Here is a 26232-nt window from a genome sequence, read left to right on the forward strand (position 1 = left end):
GTCCTGGAGGAAGAGCCAATATCTCACTGAGCTGGTGATTGGCATTATTTTCCTATTGTCCAACTTGGTTCCCACTACATCAGAGTCTGAAAAACCAATAGGTGCTTTGGAAAAATTGGAAAGCATATTAGGAGTTCTTGGCTTCTGTGTGTATTGCAAACAGAATTGGCAAAGATGTCTATATCTGATTATTGTTTTTAAATGAATCCAAATATTCCAATCTGCACTTTCTACATTAACTCATATAGTTTAAGGCTATTTGCTTCTGACAGTGTGAGAACTTAGTCTCTTTAATTGCTTGTTCTCTTGCAGCTTTAAATAGTTCAATGGGCATCTCATCTGTTCGTAGTGCTTTCTTATTTGACAGCTGGTCCAGTGCCTGTCATATCTCATTTTGTAGGAAAGAAGATTCATTCACACATTGTGTCTGTACAAATTGTTCTATGATTCCATAACCCAATTTGTAAAGAGCTTCAGTATAGCCTTTCCATCTTACTTTAATTTCATTTACTTCTATTAGATTTCTTCCATGACTACTAGATCTGTCTTTTGATTTTTCCCATGAATACTGTACTCTAATCTTAATTTTTTTTCTTTAATCTCTTCTGCTTGTTGAAAATCTTTATTTCTTTATTTGCTTTTTGCTTGATGTGATGTAGATATATTCAATTGCCATGCATAATTTTAGGTCTTACTTTGGCTCTTATAAAATAAATTGTTTTGAAAAACAGCTGAATCTTTTCTTTGGTATTTTGAGAATACTTTTTTCATTTAGTTTTTATGATGTCTCTTATTCTTCTATAGCTCCTTAGTTTCTTTTCTACATGGCATCTGTATATTTTCTGTTTTATAATTTGTATTTCAGACTGCTATGGTTCACTGATTGTAATTCTCTATGTTCTCTTTCTTATTATGTATTAAATGTAATTTTAATGTTGTAAATCCCATAATGCCTATGTGTAAATTATATGTGTGGCTTGAAGCTGATTCTCTCAATAAATAAAGAATTAACTTTGCAAAACTCTGTTAACCTTCTTCATTATTACATTTTACTTAATCCAGTTCTTCTGTAATTTCAGATTTTTCAATTTCTCCAATGTTTACATTCCAGTCACCAAGTTATATTAGTATGCTTTTTCCAAATATTGCATTTAGCCCTTCTCAATTTTGCACTTAGTATTTTTTTAGTGTTTTTTACCATTGCCCCCTTAAGAAGTGTACATTTTTGTACAACATAGCAGTAGCAGTAGCAATAGCAGTAGACTTATATACCGCTTCATAGGCCTTTCAGGCCTCTCTAAGCGGTTTACAGAGAGTCAGCATATTGCCCCCAACAATCTGGGTCCTCATTTTACCCACCTCGGAAGGATGGAAGGCTGAGTCAACCCTGAGCCGGTGAGATTTGAACCGCTGACCTGCTGATCTAGCAGTAGCCTGCAGTGCTGCATTTAACCACTGCGCCACCTTGGCTCTAACATTAATGTTAGATGACACCTTTTGAGTTATAACTAAACACATACTTGCAATCCTTCTGAACTATCATTAACATTCTTTTGGCTGGCTTCATGCCGTGATACATATTATATTAACTGAGTTGAAGAAACCCTGTTCATTTATTTCAAAAATATTTTCATTTCAAAAAAGTTGTTTTTCTTTGTTCATTCTTCTCACATTCCATGTGTTTCAATTACATCTCTCCTTGTAAAATGAGAAAATCCTCTTTCATTAACTGACTAGATTTCTTTGTAGGTTTGATGTGACTGCATTATCGTTTCCAGTTCTATTTTGAAAATGAATGTCTTTCTACTTGGAATCTCTTCACCTATCATATAAACTTGTCTCAATGTTCCAGCCATGTCCATACATTTGGCTTGGAACTATGCAGAAATCATTTGCCACTGGTTTGATTTTGGAATTCCTTCTTTTAGTAGCATTATCTTCCCTTAGATCTATGAGCCTTACCTGTCCTTTTCCTTATTGTGGAGGATTACTGTTAATGTTACACCACTCATTCCCCCCATCAGCAAGGGCCACCTGACATGGAACTCCCACTCCCATCTGCATTACTATCAAAATCAATAAAGCTATTGATGCTACTCCACCATAACAGGTCAGTAATTTTTTCCTGCATTTCAACAAGTGTTTTGAATAAATTGGTTACTTTTTTGAAAACATATAAAGTCTCTGCTTTTGGGACAGTTCACATGTTTTTCCTCCATAAAGAGGAAATCTAGCATAAAGTTGGTAATCTTGGATCTTAGAAAATTTTTAAGAGATCATGGTTTTAAACAACATGGGTATTTAATTTATTAACATACAACTAAAGTATATTTCTGCTAATATCAAGTTTCTTTTTGTCTTGAAGATATATCTTTTTCATTATTTTTCAGCATAACTAAATCACAATTCAATCAATCCATCAATCCTAGGCTTGCAAATCAGAATGCTACATGTTTTGCTCCCTGTGGTGAAATTCAGTGGTGAAATTCAATTTTTTTACTACCAGTTCTATAGGTATGGCTTGGTGGGCGTGGCAGGGGAAGAATACTGCAAAATCTCCATTCCCCCCCCCCCACTCTAGGGGAAGGATACTACGAAATCCCCATTCCCTCCGCACTCCTGGAGGAAGGATATTGCAAATTCTCCATTCCCACCCCACTCTGGGGCCAACCAGAGGTGGTATTTGCCGGTTCTCCAAACTACTCAAAATTTCTACTACCAGTTCTCCAGAACCTGTCAGAACTTGCTGAATTTCACCCCTGCTTTAATCTACCCGTCTTCAATCTAAAAAGTCAATTTATAATATACTTAATGGCCAGCAAATCAAATATTGAATTCACAAATTTGTCTTCCTTCAGATAGACTTTTTATTTAAAATGTTGCTTCAAAATTTAAGAAATTAAGTGTACATTAATTCACCATAAAAATGATCGGAGTATTCAAAATTTACATTAGGAAAGATCTAAATTAATGAAATCATTGCTTTTCAGTCAATCATTTCTGGTTATTTATTGCTGGCTTTTGATGTAAAGCTATAGAACCACTTCAATCCAGATTATAGGGCTGTACAATTGACAAAATAAATTGAATGCTATTGCACAATGAACATTTGCAATCATCCACAGCTAAATGTTCAAAAATGGCTAGTTCTAGGCCACATTATCAATCAGACATTCAAGTAAGAATTTTCTTCTCATTCTTATGGCAATTCTCAATATAGCAATATGACTAAAATAAAATCTAACAGTCTAGCGCCTTCAAAGTGATCATGGAGCTCTATGTTTTGAAGGCTATGTTCTGATCTTAAAAAAATTAGAAGAGATGAACATACAATTGCTTTTTTCTCAATTTAGATTCAGATGGGTTAGACTTTAATGCCTATTTAAACTCTGAAACAGTATAGCACTTGTATAGCATCTACATGAAACTGCTGGGTGAGTCATCCGTGTCCATGGGATGAGGTATCACCAATACATTGATGATGCCCAGCCATACAGTATATTTCGGTCCTGGATGAAATGGGTGTTGCAGTGGACATCCATCCTGGAGACAGTGGGGATGGGGAACAACAGATTTCAGCTGAACCATAGTAAGATGGAATGGCTATGGGTGAGCTTCTCTGTAACCAGGAGTTTTTCATCTTTGGTCTTGGACACGGTTGCACTATTCCAGACAGACCAGGTGTGTAACTTGGGAGTCCTCTTGTACTCATGGCTCCTGCTCAATGAGCAGGTGGCAGCCATGGCCAGGAGGGAATTTCCCCAATGATGCCCTTTCTAGGCAGGGAGGCTTTATGCTTGGTCACTTATGTCTTGGTAATCTTCCGATTGGACTACTGCAACATGATCTACATGGACCTACCCCTGAAAAGTAACTGGAAGCTTTAGCTGGTGCAGAGAGCAATTGCAAGAGCCATACTGGGTGCCTGAAGAAGGACAAATATAACAGCCTTGTTCCACGAACTGCACTGGGTACTAGTTTGCTTCAAGGTTCAAGGTTCAATGTAAAGTGTTAGTCATCACCTACATGGCCTAAGGACAAGTTATCTATGAAATTGGCTTCTCCCCATCTCATCAGCACATCTCATCTCACTCAATTAAGCAAGGAAGGTAGCCTGCAGACCCCATCAGTCAAAAGTTTCAACTAGCAGTGTCTAGGAAGAGAACCTTCTCTGCTGCTGCCCCCTTGTTGTAGAACCTCCTGCCCACAGAAAATCATAAATACAAGAACACAGTTTTGTTCCCATAACCATTATAGTGCAAATGATTGCTAAATGAATCAGTTGCTAAACGAAGGCTATCTGTATTGGCTATCCTGAGAAAAATGCTAAAAATGGTCAGATTACCATTTCATTAAAATATTAGGTGGAGTTAAATACAAATTATAGGGCTCAAAGGAATTATTCCCTCTATTTTGCCCGGGCTTCTATGACAAACAATTACTGTTCTCTTTCAATGATTTTTTATTCAGCTGTGCTAACCTCTAGACTGAAACAATTCTTGTTTTCTGGCCTGTAGAATTTAAGGTCTCCATCAGTTCTGCCATGTGGTTCTGTTGTGCCTTGTTGTTGATGAATCTCTTTCTCATCTCCATGGTCTGGGCTGCGCTGCCATTCCATCTGATCCTTTTGTTTGGACTGTTAGGTGCATGGGTGGGGATTGTAACATAAAAAAACCAGGACAGGGGAGATTAAAAAAAATAAATAAAAATGGATAAGGTAGGCAATTGAAAAAACTACAAGACAAAAAAAAGCGTGAACAGAAAAATCAACTTAAATGCAGTGTCATAAGCAAGTGACGAGAACAGAACTAAAATAAGGATGAGCAAAATAATGGGCTGAAACATCTGAAAAGCAAAAAAGAGAGAGGGGAAAGAATGCAAATACTGGTTATGAGGCGCATGCAATGGGGATGCATGAGTCAAACCAACAGCAAGCGTATAAGTTATGGAGTATATGGGGATACAAGGCTCTTCCAACCTTATCCGTGCTGTGCAGAAAAATCTCTATTCAGTATGGCAGCTGTGAGAGTATGAATCCGGGGAAATGCATTATGAAAGGCAGTCTTTTGTTGGCTACAGGGCCTTTTTATTCACCCCTTACTTATGTAAAAGAACTAAAAGTGGGCTTTTAAAGTATATTTCATTCTGGATTTTTATTTTGGCAAGACCTTTTGAAATACATTTCATATTAACAGTGTAAGAGAAAGTGTGTGCTTATGTGTTTTGTTAAATTAGTTAACAGTAACTAATTAAATAAAGCATCCAATATAATAAACAACAAAAAATCAGATGCTGTTTCTATTAGCCTTTTTTGTCATGAGGAAAAAGCTTCTGTATGAAAATAGCAAAGAGTTAAAAAAAGGATTTACAAATATTTTACAAATTAATTTCAAAATCATAACAAACAAACATGGTAAAATTAGCACCAGAATGCAGCAAGAAAGACTAACAAAACGTAAAAGAAGTATGGAATCCACCTACCTGGAAATCTATAACTAATTCCTTTCCTTGATTTCCAATGGGTGAATCTCGAGAGATGGATGTCATTGTGGAAAGGAAACTAGAGGACTCTGTAAGGTGTGGAAGAGGGGAAAGATCTTCCAGTTGTTCTTTGAAGCCAGCCCCAATGTTATCAACCTTCTCCAAGAAGGTTTGCAGTTCTTTCTGAAAATGTTTCATCCTTGAATTAATAGTGCTTAAAAGTTCTGGTTCGTTGTTGTTCCCCTTTTTCCCCTCACTTTTTTTAAAAATTTGCTGAGAGGAAGTACTGCTATTTATTTGGACTTTTGTTTCATATATTAAATTGTCTGTATCAATGACAAGGCGTTCCATAGCTCTTTCAAGCCTTTCAGCCTCATATTTGATACCGATCAGTGATTCTGAGTTCTCTTTGGCCCTTGATAAATCAATGGAACACAAGTAACTAACTTCTGAGTGTTTCCCACTCCCAAAACCTGATGTCTTTTCATATACATCTTCAGAATCACTTTCACCTCCAATAGGTCCTTCTCTCCTTGGTTGAGGTAGATGACTTTCTTCATTGTCATACTCTTTCTTTCCTGTCTCACTCTCAGCATCACTATCCCTGGGGCTGCATGTTCGCAAACCTAGGTGAGAGGCAAGATCATAGCGCTGCACATTAGATAACAGTACACGATTTTCATATTGGAGTTTCATCACTTTTCCACTCAGTTCATTGATTTGCATCCGGGCTGACTTCAGTTCTTCTTGTAAGGATCCACTGCATTTGGATGCATTTTCATCAAACCAACCAGATTCTTGTCCAGGATCAAACTTGAATTTATTTAATTCATTCGTTAGCTGCTTATTGTGATCTTCAATTTCAGAGATTGATCTCCTAAGAAGTTCTGCTTCTTCTTCTACAAATTGTAAATGATGACGCAACTCTGCAGCTGATTCCACAGGGTCACCATAAGGTGAGGTAGGAATGCTTGAAACACGTTCCTGGTTAAGACATACTCTTTCATACTGGCATCTCATATCCTCCATCTCAGCCTTAATTCCTCTGTTTTCCACCTCTAGTTCTACTAACTTTCTGCCCAATATGTTAGCTTCTTCTTCCACTAATTTTAAACGAAGCTTCAGTTCAGCCTCTCTTGTGCTCGGTGGTCCTCCAGCCTCTCCAATGGGGAGAGGACTTTCCACATCCCCATAGATGGATTTGTACTTTTGAAGCTCTTGTTCCAATTCATCTTTCTCTCTGCTTAGCTTGGCCATCTTCTTACGCATCAGTACTGCTTCCTCTTTGGCAAACTGAAGCTGGCACTTCAAATCAGCACTGTCTTCCTGCCAATAAAAGCAACAAATATGTAGATAAAAGGGAAAAGACAAACATATTCTGGCCATAGCTCTGTAAAACAACTTTTTCTACCCTGTTATGTTGGATTTCAACACCATCATGGGTATATGAGGACATCAAATTAGGGCGCACATGCACACACATGTACTCTACAAAATTTAGTTAAGTAATTGCTAGTTAAATGTTAGTAAAAAAAAATTACCTTGCAATAAAGTTCCAGAAACTGATAGTTATAATACAAATGTTGCACTTTTAAATGAAGAAAAAATCAATAATGTATAATGTAAAAATTGAGATTTTTTTTACATTAGGTTATTCAGAATATAAACTTTTAGATTCCTTTCCACAAAATAAGTATTTATTCCAGCAAAAACAAGTTATAGATTAAGTGAAAAACCAAATTATATCATTTTTTAAAAAAACTATAAGAAATTTCATAATTTCCAATAGAACAGAATATATGTAACTCACATTTGAACTCCTTGGAGCTCTCTATGCTTGGCTGTTTACTTGCAGACATTTCATTACCCAACTAGGAAACATCAGTGTGAGCAAATGTGAGGCTGCTCATAGCTTTCCAGTTGAAACTATGGTTGAGTCTACCCATGTGTTGTGAAATTAAGGAGTTTTTATCATGTCTACTGAATACTAGTAGGGATGTAGCTCAGTGGCTAAGACTCTTAGCTTGTTAATCAGAAAGGTTGGAAGTTCGGTGGTTCGAATCCCTAGTGCCACGTAAAAGAGTGAGCTCCCATTAACTTATCCCAATTTCTGCCAACCTAGCAGTTCAAAAGCACATTAAAAATGCAAATAGAAAAATAGGAACCACTTTGATGGGAAAGTAACAGTGTTCTGTGTGTCTTTTGCATTTAGTCATGCTGGCCACATGACCATGGAGATGTCTTCAGACAGTGCTGGCTCTTCGGTATTGAAAAGGAGATGTGCACCATCCACTAGAGTTGGGAACGACTAGCACATATGTGCGAGGGGAACTCCCATTCCCACTCCACGGAATACTAGTCATGTTATGGATGTGCTCTGCTAATCTTTTGCCTGGCTGTCCTACATAGTTATTGCAGCCCTTACACTCTATGTTGTAAATGATTCCTGGTTTTTTTTTCTTGGGCTGCCGCTACTGGTCTTTTAGTTTATTTAAGAGGTTTTGGAGGTCTGTGGTTAATTACTGTGCTATGGTGATGCCATGTGGTTGTAATAGTCAGTTGGTTGTTTCTAAGTTTTTGATGTATGATAGAGTAATCAAGCAGAAAATAATACCCCAGTGAAGATACTATCAAGGAAACAACGGTCAGGGCAAGCTACTGTATCTAGACAAGGAACAAACCCCATATTCACACACACTAATAATGGAATGAATGCAAACAAATAAGCCTAGAGAGCACCAAGGACTCAACGCTTCATAGTTTATCAAGCATGTTCAGATATCCCATGTCAGATGTTTGTTTTTCAAAATAGGGACAGACAATCTGCTCCACTCTGCTTAGGTACATTATGAATATAATGCAATATTCATATAGACACAACAAAGTCAAACTCTTACTTATAATGCAGGTCAAATATCTCTCTGGAATTATTAATAATATAAATTACTGTAATATTATATGTCATCTATCATTTGGCAGTCTCAACAGATGGTAGCACTTGTTTCATTTTGTCAGTACTGGAAGCTAAGTTGGGTTAGACTGGTTAGTATTTGGGATGCCTGACACCAAAGAATTCCAAAATGAGTTATTAAAGAAAATACGAGAAGATAACATCTGCAAAATACTTCTAAACCAAGATGTGTCATGCCTTCTTCAAAATGCATGTTACTTGCATGAAAAAAGTAGGTATTAAATAGAAATAAAAATCAAGGCAACATTTAAAAGTGTTACATATAATTTGAATACCAATTCATTTCTGTTATTATTCATTGTATTTACTGAAATTTTTGTCAAGAAAGCAGTTTCAGAAAGGTGAAAAAAGCAGTTTCTTAAAAAAGAAAAATTCATCAACAATTGATGAGTAGCCTACTAAAAAGAGGAAACATAATTTTAGAAATAGTTTTCCAGCATGTTTATTAATAGAGCCAGCTTGATAGATTGAACTAGAAACTAGAATTTTAGTCCTATTTTAGGCATAAGGACAATTAGATGATTTTAGGCCAGTTACTCTATTTCAATCCCAAGAAGAAAGCAATAGCAAACCATTTTCAAAAAATAAATATCCAAATTTATTTACTTTCTTTACTAAAAAAAACCCTCAATTACTATCTTAAGTATGAAGCCAAACATTCAAAATTATTATTCCCATATATAAAACTTTAAACACACACACACAAACACACACACACACACACACATTATGATAGGTGATAGCTGTCAGAGGAGACATGCTGTGGGTCCTGTCAGACTGATTATTCCGGGTGGCAAGGTCCAGGAAGAGGGCCTTCTCTGCTGTTGCTCCTGCTCTCTGGAACATCTTGCCCCCCAAAGATGTGGTTTTGCAAGTTCACTTGGGGCCCCAGTGGGGGAACAGTGCAATAGGGCTGGCTTATTAAGTAATAACAGATCCCCCTTCCCCTACTCTGCCTGCTCACCATGTGTCTTTGGTTTTAATGTTTGATTTTTATGTTTTAACTTAGATGTAATTCTAAGCTTCCCAGAGATACCGTGTGGTAAGATGGGCAGCCAATAATATTTATAAATAAATAAATAAATAAATAAATAAATAAATAAATAAATAAATAAAATGAATAAATAATCATGCTATGCCAAAGAGAAATACATAAGGAAAACATGCAAATCTAGTTCTACTAAAGTTAAATAAGCAATATAATAAAAGTTCAGTCCAATAAAATGCAGAAGGATTAATACATATTTTGTTTAGAATAACACCAGTCTCATTAATTCAATTTCCTTAGAATTCTGGGATATAAAGTTCAAAATAATAATTAATAATAATTAATAATCAATAATAATTAACAATGATTAACAATGATTAATAATTAATAATAATTAACAATAATTAACAATAATTAACAATAATTAACAATAATTAATAATAATTAATAATAATTAATAATAATTAATAATAATTAATAATAATTAATAATAATTAAATAAATTTATATGCCACCCAATCCCATAGGACTCCGGGCGGCTTACAGAAACAAGATAAAAGTTAAAAATAGATTTAAAAAATTAAAAACAACACACCATACATTCCGTCTAGGTGGGGCTGGACCTTGTTCATGAAGTCAACATCCCCAGGCCTGCCGGAATAGCCAGGTTTTCGTGGCTTTTTGGAAGGCTGAGAGAGTGGGAAGGGTCCAGATCTCTACGGGTAGATCGTTCCACAGGGCCGGAGCAGCAACAGAGAAGGCCCTCCCCCAAGGGGCCGCCAGCCAGCATTGTCCGATCAACGGGACCCAGAGAAGGCCCAACCTGTGAGATCTTATCAGCCGTTGGGAGGTATGTGGCAGGAGGCGGTCTCTCAGATATCCAGGTCCTAAGCCATGTAGGGCTTTAAAAGTAATGACTAGCACCTTGAAGCGTGTTCGTAGACCAATAGGAAGCCAGTGCAGCTTGCGGAGGATGGGTGTAACATGGGTGTATCTAGGTACACCCGTTATTGCTCGCGCGGCTGCATTCTGGACCAACTGTAGTCTCCAAACACTTTTCAGGGGCAGCCCCATGTAGAACGCATTACAGTAATTGAGCCTTGAGGTGATGAGGGCATGAGTGACCATTCGAAGTGCCTCCCGGTCCAGGTAGGGCCGCAACTGATGCACCAGGCGAACATGGGCAAAAGCCCCCCTGGTCACAGCTGACAGGTGGTGTTCTAACGTCAGCTGCGAATCCAGGAGGACACCCAAGTTGCGGACCCTCTCTAAGGGGTGTAAGATTTCACCCCCCAGGCTAAGGGATGGAATGTCTGGACTATCCTTGGGAGGCAACATCAATAGCCACTCGGTCTTGTCTGGATTGAGTGCAAGCTTGTTCGCTCCCATCCAGACCTTGACAGCCTCCAGGCACTGGCACATCACTTCCACCGCTTCGCTGAGTTGGCATGGGGTGGACAGATACAGTTGAGTATCCTCCGCATATTGATGATATTTAATCCCGTGCTGGCGTATGATCTCACCCAGTGGCTTCATGTAGATATTAAATAGGAGGGGGGACAGGACCAAGCCCTGCGGCACCCCATATTTGAGGGGCCTAGGGGTCGACCTCTGTCCTCCAACCAACACCGACTGCAACCTGTCCAAGAGGTAGGAGGAGTACCACCATAAAACATTGCCTCCCACTCCCACCTCCCGTAACCGCCGCAGAAGGATACCATGGTCGATGGTATCGAAGGCCGCTGAGAGGTCAAGAAGCACTAGGATAGAGGAATGTCCTCTATCCCTGGCCCGCCAGAGATCATCGGTCAGCGCGACCAAAGCAGTTTCGGTGCAGTAACCAGGCCTGAAACCCAACTGAAAGGGATCTAGATAGTCTGCTTCATCCAAGGTCTGTCGGAGTTGAAAGGCCACCACCTTCTCAACAACCTTCCCTACAAAAGGGAGGTTGAAGACTGGACGGTAGTATTAAGGATCGCTCGGTCCAGGGAAGGCTTCTTAAGGAGGGGTCTTACCACCGCATCCTTCAGAGGGTGCGGGAAAGATCCCTCCTGAAGAGAGGTGTTTACAATCCTCTGGAGCCAGCCTCGTGTTACCTCTCTGCTGGTCAAGACCAGCCAGGAGGGACACGGGTCCAGTAAGCAGGTGGAGGCACTCACCGCTCCCATGGCCTTGTCCACTTCCTCAGGAGCGACAAGCTGGAACTCGCTCCAAGAAATCTGATCAAGGCCTTCCCCCGGCATCTCAGCTGGTACTGTCCAAGTGGAGTCCAGGTCCGTCCGAATCCAAGGGACTTTGTCCGACAAAAACTGAACAAATTCCTCAGCTCTTCCTTGTAAGGGCTCTCCCGCACCCCTCCCTTTCAGGAGGGAGCAGGTTATCCTAAACAGGGTGGCCGGGCGAGATTCTGCGGATGCAATAAGAGCGGAAAAATGAGCACATTTTGCCGCCCATATCGCCACTAAATAAGTCCTAATAAAGGCTCTTAGTTGTGTTCAGTCGGATTCGGAGTTACTGGCCCTCCAACGTCGCTCTAGGCGTCTCTTTTGGCACTTCATCTCCCAGAGTTTCTCGGTAAACCAAGGGGCCCTCCTGGATCCACTGCCGCGGAGAGGCCGCAAAGGCGCGATCTGGTCCAGAGCCTCAGCTGCCGCTGTATTCCAAGCAGCGACCAAGGACTCTGCCGGATTGTGGGTAAGGGAGTCAGGTATCTCTCCAAGCGCCGTCTGAAATCCCAAAGGGTCCATCAGGCACTTGGGGCAGAACCACCTAATCGGTTCCCCCTCCCTGCAGTGGGGGAGTAGTTTCCGAAAGTCAAGCCTCAGTAGGAAGTGATCTGACCATGACAACGGCCAGATCTCAATGCCCTTCAATTCCAGATCACATCTCCACTGTCCCGAGAGAAACACAAGGTCGAGCATGTGACCCGCTGTATGAGTCGGACCCTGAATTACCTGGGTCAAATCCATGGTTGTCATGGAAGCCATGAACTCCTGTGCTCCATCCGAGCGTTCGCTGAGAGATGGCAGGTTGAAATCCCCCAGTACTATCAGCCTGGGGAACTCAACTGCCAGTCCGGCTACTGACTCAAGGAGCGCAGGCAGGGCTGTTGTAACGCAGCTGGGAGGTAGGTACATTAAAAACAAGCCCACTTGACCCCCTAGGTCCAACTTCACCAGAAGGGACTCACACCCGACAGTCTCTGGAGCAGGGATCCCACGAGGGACTAATGACTCTCGGATGATGGCTGCCACTCCCTCACCCCTTCCCTGGTGTCACGGTTGGTGGAGCACCTGAAACCCTTCCGGGCACATTTCTGAGAGGGGGACTCCTCCCTCGTGGCCCAGCCAGGTTTCAATAATACATGCCAGGTCTGCCCCCTCGTCTAATATTAAGTCCTGGACGAGGGGAGCTTTATGAATCACAGACCTGGCATTTAGCAACAGCAACCTGAGACCAGGGCCCTGACATCTCTTGCCACCCGGTCTTTGAGTTGAGCTATCAGGGCCGGAAGGAGGGATCTCTGTGACGTAGCGAACCCTCCTTCCCCGGTAATGGCTAGCCCTATAACTCCCATCGTACCTGCCTCTCACAAACGTGACCGGGATGCTGCAGCCCATCCCTGTCCCCGTAGACCCCTCTTCCCCTCCCGCGGCCCCTGTTCTCCCCAGCAGGCCATTCATACCATACACTCTGGGACGAGAGGCAGATACGGGCCCCCATCCACTTCTACTTCTGCACTCAGTGGAGGGGGCTCCAGGCCACACTCTCAATCCCCTCATACATACCAGACATTCTCCACATGCATACCGCACTAATATTAAAATACACAATAATACAATAGATTAAAAATGAATTAATTTAAATTAAAAACGCTAGGAACACTCTCTCACCCATCCATACATGCATTCACTCCTTCACTCAGCAAACAAGATAGATGCAGTTCTTGAACCGCAAAGCGGTTGGCGCAGATTTGAAATAGATAGAGTTGGTAATAATTTGAGAGAGGGGATCTTTGCGCTCTTAATCTTCTCCCCTGCGGAGTCCAGCAGAGAGGACAAGGTCCAAAAGTTTGAAGTGGCTGAGGGGTTGACGCCAGTTGGAGGGGGCCAGGCTCCCTGCCCTCGTCCTCTTCGTCCCCCGCTTTCTCTTTCTGCAAAGATTGTGAGCACAGAATAGAAAGCAGGACTCTTGGCGAGGCCAGAGGTCTCCATGGCCGCAGCAACAGCAGTCGGAATGGCGAGAGGGGAAAGCCCTCGCATCAGCGTTGTTCAGGATCGAAACCAGAAAACAGAGGAGAAGAAGAAGAGGGAGGGGTCATGCCAGGAACCAGATGGTGGCGGTGAAAAGGGCAACAGACGCTTGATCTCAGGTGTCCCAGCTCCCTCCAAGATGGTGGTCCTAAGGACGAAGGTAGGGCGGTCGAAGGGCGAGGGCAGCCAGGGAGCAGCGTTGTCCGAAGAGGCATGCCTAAAATAATAGCAGATGGCAGCGGCAAACAGTAGTGGGGAGCCGGGATGCCAGTTATGGTGTCCAAAAAGCTGGGATTTCAGCAGCCGGTCCGCAACAATGATGGCAAGAGGCAGAAAGGGCCACGATGGAAAAGGGGGGGTGCGCTTGGGTCAGCAGCGGCGACAGCAAAGGAGGCCAGTCGCCCAGACCCACGGCACACCAGCATCAAACTCACCAACCCCCTGAGGCGGCAGTGCAGTTCAGCGTGCATCAAAAGAATGATAAAAATTAAGTTTAAAATAGTTTTTGACTTTATTTACTGTTTTGTATTTTATTTTTCCTATTGATATGAAATAATTCAGCTATTATTTATCAGTTTAGTTCAGTATTTGCCCTGTGAAATTCTTAAAATGTAGATGTTTATATGTGTATGAAATCAGTCTCTGTTATGAATTATTGTCATTTTTGGTGTTATATCTATAATATATCTGTGGAGATTTTTTTCTCATTTTGGATACCCATAGAAATAAAAAAATCAAATGAAAAAAAGTGCTTAATAAATAGAACATTGTTTTCATATATTTAAAACTCAAATGATAATAGCCAATGGCCATGTGCAATAAATAGCTTAACTAATTTTAAAATTATCAAGAAAATTGCTTAGAAGCTACTCATAATGTTAATAAACCATTTGATAAATTGCTCCATTTCTACCAACAGAACTTTAAAAAAAACATGTTATTTGAACCTTGTTTGCAGATTGACTATGAACTGAGACATCAAGAGCTTAATTATGGGCACCCACAGTCCCTGCTGCTTTCAATAAAATGATGAAAACATTTTTGTGCCATCCTTTTTAAGTGTGCATGCAATGTTTCAATATATGTAAATATGGGGGTGAGACAATCATGATTTCGTGAGATTGACTGGTTTGACTCCCCCAACAGACATCACTGAGCTTATGTAAATGACATTCCAAATCCAATTCCAAGTTTATATGTCTATTTATAGCACATAAAATTATATTTGTCTATTTAGAAATATGTCTCTGGATTCAATAAGCTTTATTTTCATATAACCATGCGTAAGATGACAGTCTAAAAACAATTTTGGCATTTCTTAATTTGTGCTTGTCTGTCAATACCTGAGAGACAGAGAGGCAAAGAGCAAAAACACAACTAACATTTGTAAACAGATTTGAAACAAATTCACAGCAAACATTTTAATTACAACAAACGTGAATGCTATTGATAGCTTACGTTAAATCTAGGTAAGTTTAATTTCCCATCTTTTCATGCCCCTAGCCTTCTGTATGGTGTAGATACAGAAATAAACATTACATAAGCATACAATAATTGTCAAACTGCATGCTAAATAGGTTTGCATGGTAGGGAGAAAGACTATTAAATGTTACACAGCATGAGAATAACAAACTGATGCAAATGAAAGCTCCATGCATTGGAATTCAGGTGAGCTTATTTGTTACAAGTCTGAAATCTGATAGGCAAAGTCAACGGGAAAGCATTTAACCACCATGTTACTAACTTAACAACTGCAGTGATTCACTTGACAACTGTGGCAAGAAGTTGTAAAATGAGGCAAACTCATTTAACAACTATCTTGCTTAGCAACAGAAATTTTGGGCTCAGTTGTGGTTATAAGTCAAGGACTAACTGTAATCTTTTCTTCTATTATTTCATTTTCGTGACAGAATTATATAAGCTTAAATTTTAAGATGAGCTATCTTAAACATGAGCCAGAAAAAAGTCATATTCTTAATGAATCTAATGTGATCCTCCAATTTCAAGGGTAGATTATCTGAAAAAAATAGTTCTGTCAATATGATTGAATCATCATCATAACAGAGGGTGGCAGAGCCAGCCCTATGCCCTTATTTATATATAGGTTTATATATAGGTTTGTCTGCTCATATAAACAATTATTTTAGTGTATGGATGCATATGTATAAAATGTATTGAATTATTTCTGCCTTACTACACAAAGGGCTCTCAAAACAGGACGTTCTACTCAGACACCAGTATTGGAAAAGTGCAGGTTCATAGAAACAGCTTGACTACCAAATAGCTTGAAATATATATTAGATGCACACATGATGAGAAACACTCAATACGAACAAATTAGGATTGCAGTGCTAAAGCTGTGATGAGGCTGAAACTTAATCACAATCCCATACATAAAATATGTATATATTTTATATATTTGATTAGCTGGGTAATACAAACAAAAATAAATAATATCCCATTATCATCTCCTCAATGGTTTTTTGCCAGCCAGAATGCACTTACTGGAATGTCAGCAAAATGAAATAGCAACATAGCTGTTGCCCAGGAAACTGGGCCAATGCCAACATTCCTACCTTATGCTGAAGAAACAGTTTTCTTTGTGTTGTGACCACTGCTTGGCATTTTCCAAGAAGTTCCATTCTGCAACTCTGCTGAACAGAAACTTTTTTTTTTAATAAAACTAAATTCAGAAAGAGTGCAGTTCTATTTCTGTTTTGGGTGGGTATCCTAGCCTTAGAAGGAGAGAGCTGATATAATCCAGATGATATTAGGTCTTCTGATGGAGCGGGGGATTGGATTAGATGACCTCTGAGGTCCCTTCCAGCCCTGGATTGCTGCTGTGCTGTTTCCTCTGTCCTACATGTTCTTGTAGTAGATTCAGTACAATGCTGAATTGCACAGCAAACTTAACATAGTAGCAGTATATTCATATACAAAGGTAAGGGTTGCAAACTCTTATTACTTTTCCATCATTATTGCATCAATGGATCATGTCCCAGCAGACCTATTTAGGATGACTCACTTTCATTTGAGGACCGAGACTCAGCAAGAGCTACACCAGGCTGAAGTGAGGGTTTCAGGTAACATTTGCCAATAAACTCACTCAAGTTTTAACTCCTTGTGGGGCAGGAACAATAGAGTTGGCAGAGGGAGAGTCTTGTGATGTGATCTGGAACTCATTCTATCCTGTAAGTAATACCAGGCCACATTTGGTACCAGGCAGAATGAACTTCTCCACATATGAGCCACAACCCATGCTTCTTCAGAATGTGGGGGGCATGACTGCCTGGATTAAAGGGATCAATTAGAGGAAACAAAGTTTTTCTGACTTTGAAAGAGATGGTAGTACGCCTCTCCTCAGTGGTGGGATCCTACTGGTTTAACAACCGTTAAAAAGTGATCACACACTTTTTTATTTTTCAGGAATTTTAACTTTTATTAAGTGTTAAATCAACATACACACATAGTCACAAATAATACATGGAGATCCTAGTTTCAGACCAAACTTTTTGTCACATAATTATTATTCTGATATGATATGCAATGGTCCTTTATCTTAAACTCAATGTTGGATGAAAAGTTAAATATTTTTTCGTTTGCAATATTACTATCCTAAAATTATATGGATGGATATTTATTATTTTTCCCTTATTTTCAGTACTTTAACTTTTTTAAAGAATATAATGTTGATGGTTTAAAATTTATATACAAGTATTGTTGCATTGAAATCAGTATTGAAATTATACAATGTATCAAGATTTATAAAATTACAAAAGGGGGAAAAAACAATTGCTACGAAGTACAAATTTATGCATCCTCTCCCTTATATGGAATACACTAGTTGATCAATTCTCATGAAGTCTCATGGTGTGTGTATGTCATGGTATGGTAATCCATTTAAAATATTACAGCACTGTATACTGGTTGTATATCTTGGCAATATAGTTCAACAATGCTGTTCAATGGAATGTATGAGTAAGAATGTTTCCAGCTGGTAGTGCAAGTCCACATAAATTATTTTACTGTTAAGGAATAAAAACTTTCCAGGAAGCTGCAATGATTTTTTCCTCAACAAGTAGAAACCCAGTCCTTAAGTCCCAGCTATTTAACAGTATTACTATGAAAACTGAGTAAGGAGGAAAAAATTACAATTGCTTTATATTTAGTTGAAGAAAGAAAGAAATCAGGCTTCAGAAACTTAAAACCTAATTCCAAGTAGGTCAACGTGGATGGCCTCAGTTTTCCACTTGAACAAGAGAAACTCATTTCTCTGATATCACAAGTATTTTCCTGTGGGAAAAAATTCTATAGACTCTAAAAGAATGATACACTATGCGTGTTTTTTAATGTGTTAACTACATTTGGTGTTAAAATAATCATTAGCACATAACCCTGACACCAAGGACTAAGCTTTGCTCCAAATATTCTGACACAAGGTTGTTGTTTTTTTATTTTTATTTTTTTTAAGCCTTTATCTACAAAAAGCGTTATCAGATCAAAAATGTAAAATATTTTTTAAGGTAAACATTTCACATAAAAATATTATTCTGAAAATGTATTATATCTCTCTGATTACTAAAGGTTACTTCAGATAACATTGTTTTACCATTGATATATATTATTGGGAACAATACCTGAGCAAATGTCTTCTTTTCTTTATGAATATCCCTGCTTCCTCTTCTCTTCAGTGAGTTCTGAAAGGACAGAGAATGTATAATAAACAAATTTTAAGAATGCACATAAGAGTCCAAAAATAATAATGTAAAGTTTTTTGACACTGTCATATCAATAATTGACTGCATGGTAGTCATTAATTTTAAAAAAAGTATGTATTAGGTCAGGCTGTCAAACTCCCAGCGCATGGGCCAGATGCATCATGCGCTGGCCACGCCCACAACTGATTTAGCAAAGGGGAAAAAGTCCTGATACTTCACGTGATACAATGACGTGAGTTTGACACCCCTTCATTAGGTCATAGTAACAAAAACAGGTATAATCTTTATCCCAGAAAAAATGTAGCTGGAAAAACCATGTATTTCTAGATATCTTATATGGAAAATGAAGCAAATTTGAATGTATCCAACTTTTATAATTCATATTTTATGAACGTATAAGTATTTTTTGTTTTTAAAGAAAAATGAAGGAAAGAGGCTTATGATATAAGTCCTGAAAGATTCAGGGGTGTTGATGAAACTAAATTCTACAAAATTCTACATGCTTGGGAACCAACAGCATTTTCTTTAAAACTATGAAGGAGTAAACTTCAATTTTTAAAAAATGTTAAGTTTTTTGCCACTGAAGAGAAGGCTGCACCCACTAGGAACAGCAGATGGGCTGATCTTACTTGGCCACCAACTCTTCCTTCATCATTTTCACCTAATGCATTCAATCTAATTCCTTGACTAGCTGCCACTTGCTTATTCTCCAGTCTGACAGGCTCCAGGGCTGCCTGGCTCCATTCTGTGTGATAAGGCTATGAAATACCTGATGCCTTTCCCCAGTATTTATATATATATCATTTGTGCTGATAAATAAATAAAGGGAGACTAGTATAGATCTATTTCAAGCTATTTAGCTCTCATCAGCTAGCCATACCCTTACTGCTGTATTACATATTAGACAGTTGTATTAGCCACTAAGCCACAGGCTCTCCTCCTTTATCAGATATATGTATATGTATATATATATGTATAAGTATAGGTATAGGTATAGGTATTGGTATATGTATATGTATATATGACCCACTTAGAACTTTCATCTTCCTGCTGGCTTCCTTATTGAGTTTGACTGTCAGAAACCAGCAGAAAGTTGTGAGAAGATGTGTTTGCTTAATGACCCACAATCTTCATGTAATAATGCAATGGGGACTGCAGGGATTGCCATTGCTAAGCAGTGCAGTCATGGGACTGGATGAGATCAAAGACCTAATATCTAATAATCAAGAGTTAACAAAGCTTTTATTTTATTCTCACAATCAACTAGGGTGGAAAAATAATTGTGGTCAAGGGGACACACCTACTTTGTTTCCCTCCTGGGAAAACAGTTTGTTTTGGGTGCGGCCTTTATATTTATTAGCAAGATTTCTTTTGAGAGTTTGGAGATTGTTTTCTAAAACTGTATTATGCTTCTTTCAAAGTTTCCACTGCAAATTTAACAGTTTTAAATTGTTTCCCATCTGAAAGCACTTATGCTAGCAGTTCTTAGCAGCTGTACCCAGAGGTAAATATGTGGGCTTACATACATAAGATTCAACTTTTTCATTTTTATAAATAATGAAATGCTTATGGAAGTCGGCATAGCTATACAGATTTTCAACAAACTTTCATTTTCCCCAGTAAGTGGAATTCAATAGATTCTACATTGAACTGTTTATTTCCAACTCTCAAAGGAATAAAATGGAATTAGGTGTTCAGTGTCCTCATATTTGTGATCAGTATAACAGACTAGATTTTTGGGCAAATTTTAACAGCAAAATCAGGAATAATATACTCATCCATTTTCTTTTTGCCTAAAAGATGGAAAATGCATTAGTATAATAACTGAATTCTGATAAAGTCCAGAATCAAATAGCACATATCTACTTATTCTTGCCCAATGTCTGCATTGTTATAATTAAGCTCACATTAATTCATTGTAGTTGGAGCCCTCCTCACTGAAGGTTATGTGCCTTAATCTACCATGGTGATATAATGCAGTTTAGTAGATGGATTTTTTTAAATTTCCCTGTACAGGGCTGAAAAAAGCACACTCAAATTTGTCTAAGAGAGAACTAGCTCTTAGGTATCCCTGTTTGTCATCCTTAATCACCTTAATCACCATGTCATGTTGGCTCAGTGTCTGCATTAGTGTCTGATTATTATTCTTTTAATAATCTATATAAGCCAGTGTTTTTCAACCACTGTGCCGCGGCACACTAGTGTGCCGTGACATAGTGTAAGGTGTGCCATGGGAAAATTACTTTATATATAGTCAATATAGGCACAGAATTAAAATTTTTAAACATTTTCTAATGGTGGTGTGCCTCCTGATTTTTTTCATGAAAAAAGTGTGCCTTTGCACAAAAAAGGTTGAAAAACACTGATATAAGCAACTGTTGAACCATTGAAATGAGCACAAAAAAAAGTGCTACAGCCATAGGACAAAAATATGTCTCAAAATTGATATAGATAGGAATTGTGTCATACTGAGAAATGTTTCCTTGTCAGATGAAGCACTTGTGAACAAATGAATTTTTTAGGCACTCTTGCTGATGGCTTCCTATTTTACGCCTTCCTTTAACTTCATATATCAAAGGAAAATAACAAAATCCACAGACTATTGTGGATCATTAATTAGCTTCCAAAGAATTGTCTGGTTCCAAAATTTGGTGTAGCTACACTATCAAGTTAACCTCCTTGATGCTTCCACTCCTTTGATATTTCCCAAAGCAGAGCTACAATTTCATTAAAGACAATCATATGAGCCCATGACCTTCAATTGACCCATTAAAATACCCATTAAAAAAAGACACAACTGCCTACTGACAATTCATTGCAGTGAAATAACAAAAGCAGGCTGAAATCCAGATCCACCATGCTTACATATAAAACAGATTGTAGCAAATATAAAACTGGAAACAGTTACAAAATTTAATAAGATATTTGCCCAAGAATAAATTTGCTTGTATCAAGGAAGTCAGCACTAGGATATTACAAATATTATTAACAGAATTTTACACAATTTGGGAGGGGAGATCCGAAATCCCTCTAACATCAATGAGAGTTGGGAGTAAGAAAGAATATAAGAGTTCAGTTTTTTAAGAAAGAATATACTGTAAAATAATGATCTAGCTTCTTAATTTGAGTACCCCTTAATACATATTCAGTATTTTATAATTTATTCTTGATTAACAATTTTATAAATTTGATAATATTTACTAGCATTGTTAACTGTTCTGGTCAACTGATTTATACATATTTGATATTGACTTTCTCAATATCAAAGAGATCAATCATGAAATTCAGAAAAATTTAGGCACAATTATTTAAAATTGTTAAAATTCTTTCAATAAAATAACCTTTTCTGCCCTCACAATTCTGTACAAAGTCAGCCAATGAGTTTCACAGCTGAACAGAAATTTCAGCATGGTATATATACTCTTTATCTTCAAACATTATTTGGACACCAATTTGCCATTCTTCTCTAATAACACTTTAAGAAGCAAATTGCAGACTGAATACCTATGCCTTTATTCAGAAAGTGTGTTTATTTTAACGTTATAGACTGTAGCTTTGATTATGTTTAGTCATAAAATATTTGCAGTTCAAATATTAATGTTCCAGTAATGCAAATATATATATATACTTGGTTTCTTTTATTTAAAGAAACCAAACACTTCTAGCTGTGCGGCCACATTAAGACAAAACAATATATTGTTAATGCAAAAAGTATCATAAAAACAGAAAAAACAGAGTTCTAAAATAAAAATGAAAACATAAAAAACAGTTTAATTCATTTTCAAAGTATCTATATTCAGTGTAAACCTATGAGTTAAACTTTTAGATCAAAGTGCTATTGCTATTGCTATCTATAGACAATAGTTCAGCTTTTCCAGACTGGCATAACTGCTTCTAGCTATGTAATATTAGAAATTTAGAGAGATGGAATAAATCATTATAATCCTCTTTGCAGAGGACATGTCTCAGATAATCTTTATAATCTACTTTTATTTATCTATCCATGTACTGCCTACAACAAGAAGAATATTATTTATTACAACTATACTTGCACAATCTTGTTTGGCTATATTAATATTTGTTTAAATCTCATAGCACAAATGAGTCAGGAATAGTTTTAACCTTCTACCAATGAAACTTAAAAGAAGTTTCTGTATAAAAAATATGAATTCAAATAAAAGTGCAGAGTTCCATCTCTTCTAGAGATGTAAAACATATTTGTCCTGTAGTCCCTAATGAGACATTCCTGGAAATGGAATAGGTGCAATAATAGTGGGGAAGAGGAGAAGGAGTCACATCTCAGGAGAACTAACTGAAAACACAAAAGAATACAAAATCTTGGATTCTTGTATAACAAAATTGAATTGTCGTCTTAATGTATAACAAAATGCTACAGTTTCGCTGTATTTTTCTCTCAGATGCATGTACTAGTTTAAAGTGAGCTAAAACGTTCAATAGCTGTCATTTTTTAAAAAAGAAAGGAGTAGTTAACTTTCATATTTTTAATAGTACAAAATTCTATATTAATCTGACAATATAAACTAAAATAAATAGATCTTTAATTTTATCAAAGAAAAACAAATAATAGGGCTAAGATGGGTAGCCAATAAAACAAACACACACACACAGAGACACAAACACACATACACACACATTCAGTACGTAAATATTTTATTTAATCACTAAGTCTGTGAATTAGATTTGATGTAAATTATATGTCCTATTTTTTTCTGGCACCATTCTGAGGTTTTTTAATAGTTCTCTTTACTCTGTCAATCAATTTAACTGTTTCAGAGCTTTTTATCAAGGGTCTAAAATAGATATCATGCCCTGCATAATTCTGTGAGCTCTAATGACTCAATATTATTATTTCGTTCTGATTTCTCTTTTCCAGCATACTGTAACTCAGTTCATGAAGCTACATTATTATTTTTGTTAAACCAAACATATAATATGAACTTATAACTGCCACACATTTTGAAGAATATCAAAATTAATATCACGGGTAATCCTCGACTTATGACAGGTCACTTAACAACCATTTGAAGTTACAACAAGCACCCCAATAGTTACTTAAGAGCTAGTCCTGAAGTTACATCCCTGCAGTTTGCCCTTATGATAGATGGAGAGACACTGCAGCATACACACAATCTACCTATCTCCCCCTCCCCTCCCCCCTGTATCCTGCCGTGCCAGGTTCCCACAGGCACTGGGCTTTTTTGTTTTTTGCCATCCCACTGGGTTCCACAAACTCCTCCCCACCCCCAGTCGCCATTTGCTCATTTATGTTTTGAAGATATCAAGCTCAGGAACTTATGGTAGGAAAGGGGGACAGGACAGTCTGATGCTGGACCACACGACACAATCAAGGAGAAGTCCTGCTGGTTTTCCTTTCATAGTTTCAGCTTCCCCAATCTTAGTTGCTAATGCTGGGGGACTAAGACTAGCATTGAAAGGAAAATCATTTTCCTCACTACTACTAGCCTTAGCTAGTACTAAGTAGGGCATTAGTAGGGCTATCATAGCTAATACTGGGGGGAGCTAAGACTAGCACTGAAAGAAAAACTGGCAGGTCCTCTCCTGCTGAGACTAGCCTTACTTCCCTGAGTATTAGTAGCACTAGCATAGTGGAGTTAAGACTAGCAATGAAAGAAAACCAGCAGAAGTTCTTCTCTTCAATGGTGCCACATGGCCCAGCAACAGAGCGGCCTGTCCTCCTTCCCTAGCCAGGCCTCCTGAGCTCTGAGGATCTTTAAAAGGTAAGTGCTCAATTGTGATGGGGTGGGGTAGGAAGGAGGCCCATAAGTCTGTAAGGATCCAAAGCAGGGAGAAAAACATGGGGTATTTCAGGTGGAAGCCTTGGGAGGCCCAATGTAAATGGGCCTGTGCCTACACTAGGTCTCTCAGGCTGTCCCCCACACCTGAGACATCCCGTGCTCCACTTAACATGTTTCTTTAACAAGTGCATTGGGAAGAGCACTGATTGGGGGGGGGGGTTGTTGCATTGTATTTGTATTTATTTGGTTTGTATGCCGCCCAATCTCAGAAGACTCAGGGCGGCTTACAGGTAAAAAGGGAAAAGGAAGGACATACAGAAAATACAAACAACATTAAAATTCGACAACATTCATGACTTAAGATGGGGCTGGAAAAAAATCAACAGCCGCAGGTCTGCCAGAACAGCCAGGTCTTTGTCGCTTTGCGGAAGGCCGAAGGGTAGTGAGAGTCCAGATCTCAGAGGGGACATCGTTCCATAGGGCCGGAGCAGCCACAGAGAAGGCCCTCCCCTGGGGAGTTGCCAGCCGACATTGACCAGCAGATGGAATCCGGAGGAGGCCTAATCTGTGGGATCTAATAGGTCTCTGGGAGGTAACTGGCAGGGGGCGGTCTCTCAAGTAACCAGGTCCAATACCATGTAGGGCTTTAAAAGTAACGACTAGCACCTTGAAGCGTGTCCGGAGACCAATAGGAAGCCAGTGCAGCTCGCGGAGAATAGGTGTAACGTGGGTGAACTAAGTGCACCCACAATTGCTCACGCGGCTGCATTCTGGACTAACTGAAGTCTTCAAACACTCTTTAGGGGCAGCCCCATGTAGAGCGCATTACAGTAATCCAGTCTTGCGGTGACAAGGGCGTGGGTGACTATCCGAAGGGCCTCCCGGTCCAGATAGGGTCGCAATTGATGCACCAGGTGAACCTGGGCAAAGGCCCCCCTCGTCACAGTCGACAAGTGATGTTCTAACGTCAGCTGTGGATCCAGGAGGACCCCCAAATTGTGAACCCTCTCTGAGGGGCATATAATTTCACCCCCCAGGCTGAGAGATGGAATAGCTGGACCATCCTTGGGAGGGAGCATCAATAGCCACTCAGTCTTGTCGGGATTGAGTGCAAGCTTGTTCGTTCCCATCCAGACCCTGACAGCCTCCAAGCACTGGCACATCACTTCAACCGCTTCGCTGAGTTGGCACGGGGCAGACAGATACAGCTGGGTATCGTCCGCATATTGGTGGTATTTAATCCCATGCCGGCGTATGATCTCACCCAGTGGCTTCATGTAGATGTTAAATAGGAGGGGGGACAGGACCGAACCCTGCGGCACCCCATAATTGAGGGGCCTAGGGGTCGATCTCTGCCTTCCAACTAACACTGACTGCGACCTGTCCGAGAGGTAGGAGGAGAACCACCGAAGAACGGTCCTCCCACTCCCTTTGTTACTTCAGGCAGTTCAGTTAACATTTTTCCAAATTTCCAACCCTAGTAGTTAGGCTTTATTATGATCATAACTCAATGATTACCTGTATATTATGGTTAAAACATATTTTTCTGATCTAACAAGAGTTTCATATGGCTTTAATTATGTAAAAGGGTATATTGATAACTAAATTGCTTCTGACCATGAATAAGTTTCTCTGCTCAACGCACAGGGATTACCAGATCAGGGTGTGATTCATACTGGAGCACAGCATGGTTAAAGATTGTTTTAGCCTTTTCAATATAACTTGAATTTTTGTTTCATATTCTATTGATAGTAAAGGATTTAATTATTTCAGTAGGCTCTTTTTTGGCCATACAAATAGTCACACTATGTTCAGTAGGTGAAAGATTAGAGTAGGGGAAAGAAAGATTAAGCACTCTTATCCTGGAGGACTTATATACTGGCAACCAGTGGAAAAACAACATTAACAAGAATGTGCTCAAGATAACACAAACCTAAGCTAATGTATATTTTGGCAACCAAAAACAGTTCAGGTAAATTAAAGTAAAAGTATTCTTTGAATCAAGATTGGTTCCTGTTGATTGTATGAACAATATGTAGGGAAT

The 26232-nt window shown here is 38.9% G+C and overlaps 1 protein-coding gene across 1 annotated transcript in view; it reads right to left on the reverse strand.

Annotated features, from left to right (window-relative positions):
- MTCL1 (microtubule crosslinking factor 1) overlaps window positions 1-26232 on the reverse strand; it is an 89088-nt gene that overhangs the window by 44163 nt on the left and 18693 nt on the right. The window contains exons 3-5 of the mRNA XM_032223129.1: window positions 18331-18390; window positions 5482-6807; window positions 4481-4636 (exon numbers count right to left, since the gene is read on the reverse strand). Coding sequence (XP_032079020.1) covers window positions 4481-4636; window positions 5482-6807; window positions 18331-18390 — 1542 coding nt within the window. The remainder of the gene's footprint in view (window positions 1-4480; window positions 4637-5481; window positions 6808-18330; window positions 18391-26232) is intronic.

This window comes from Thamnophis elegans, chromosome 8, assembly GCF_009769535.1.
Source record: "Thamnophis elegans isolate rThaEle1 chromosome 8, rThaEle1.pri, whole genome shotgun sequence".
Lineage (NCBI taxonomy): Eukaryota > Metazoa > Chordata > Lepidosauria > Squamata > Colubridae > Thamnophis > Thamnophis elegans.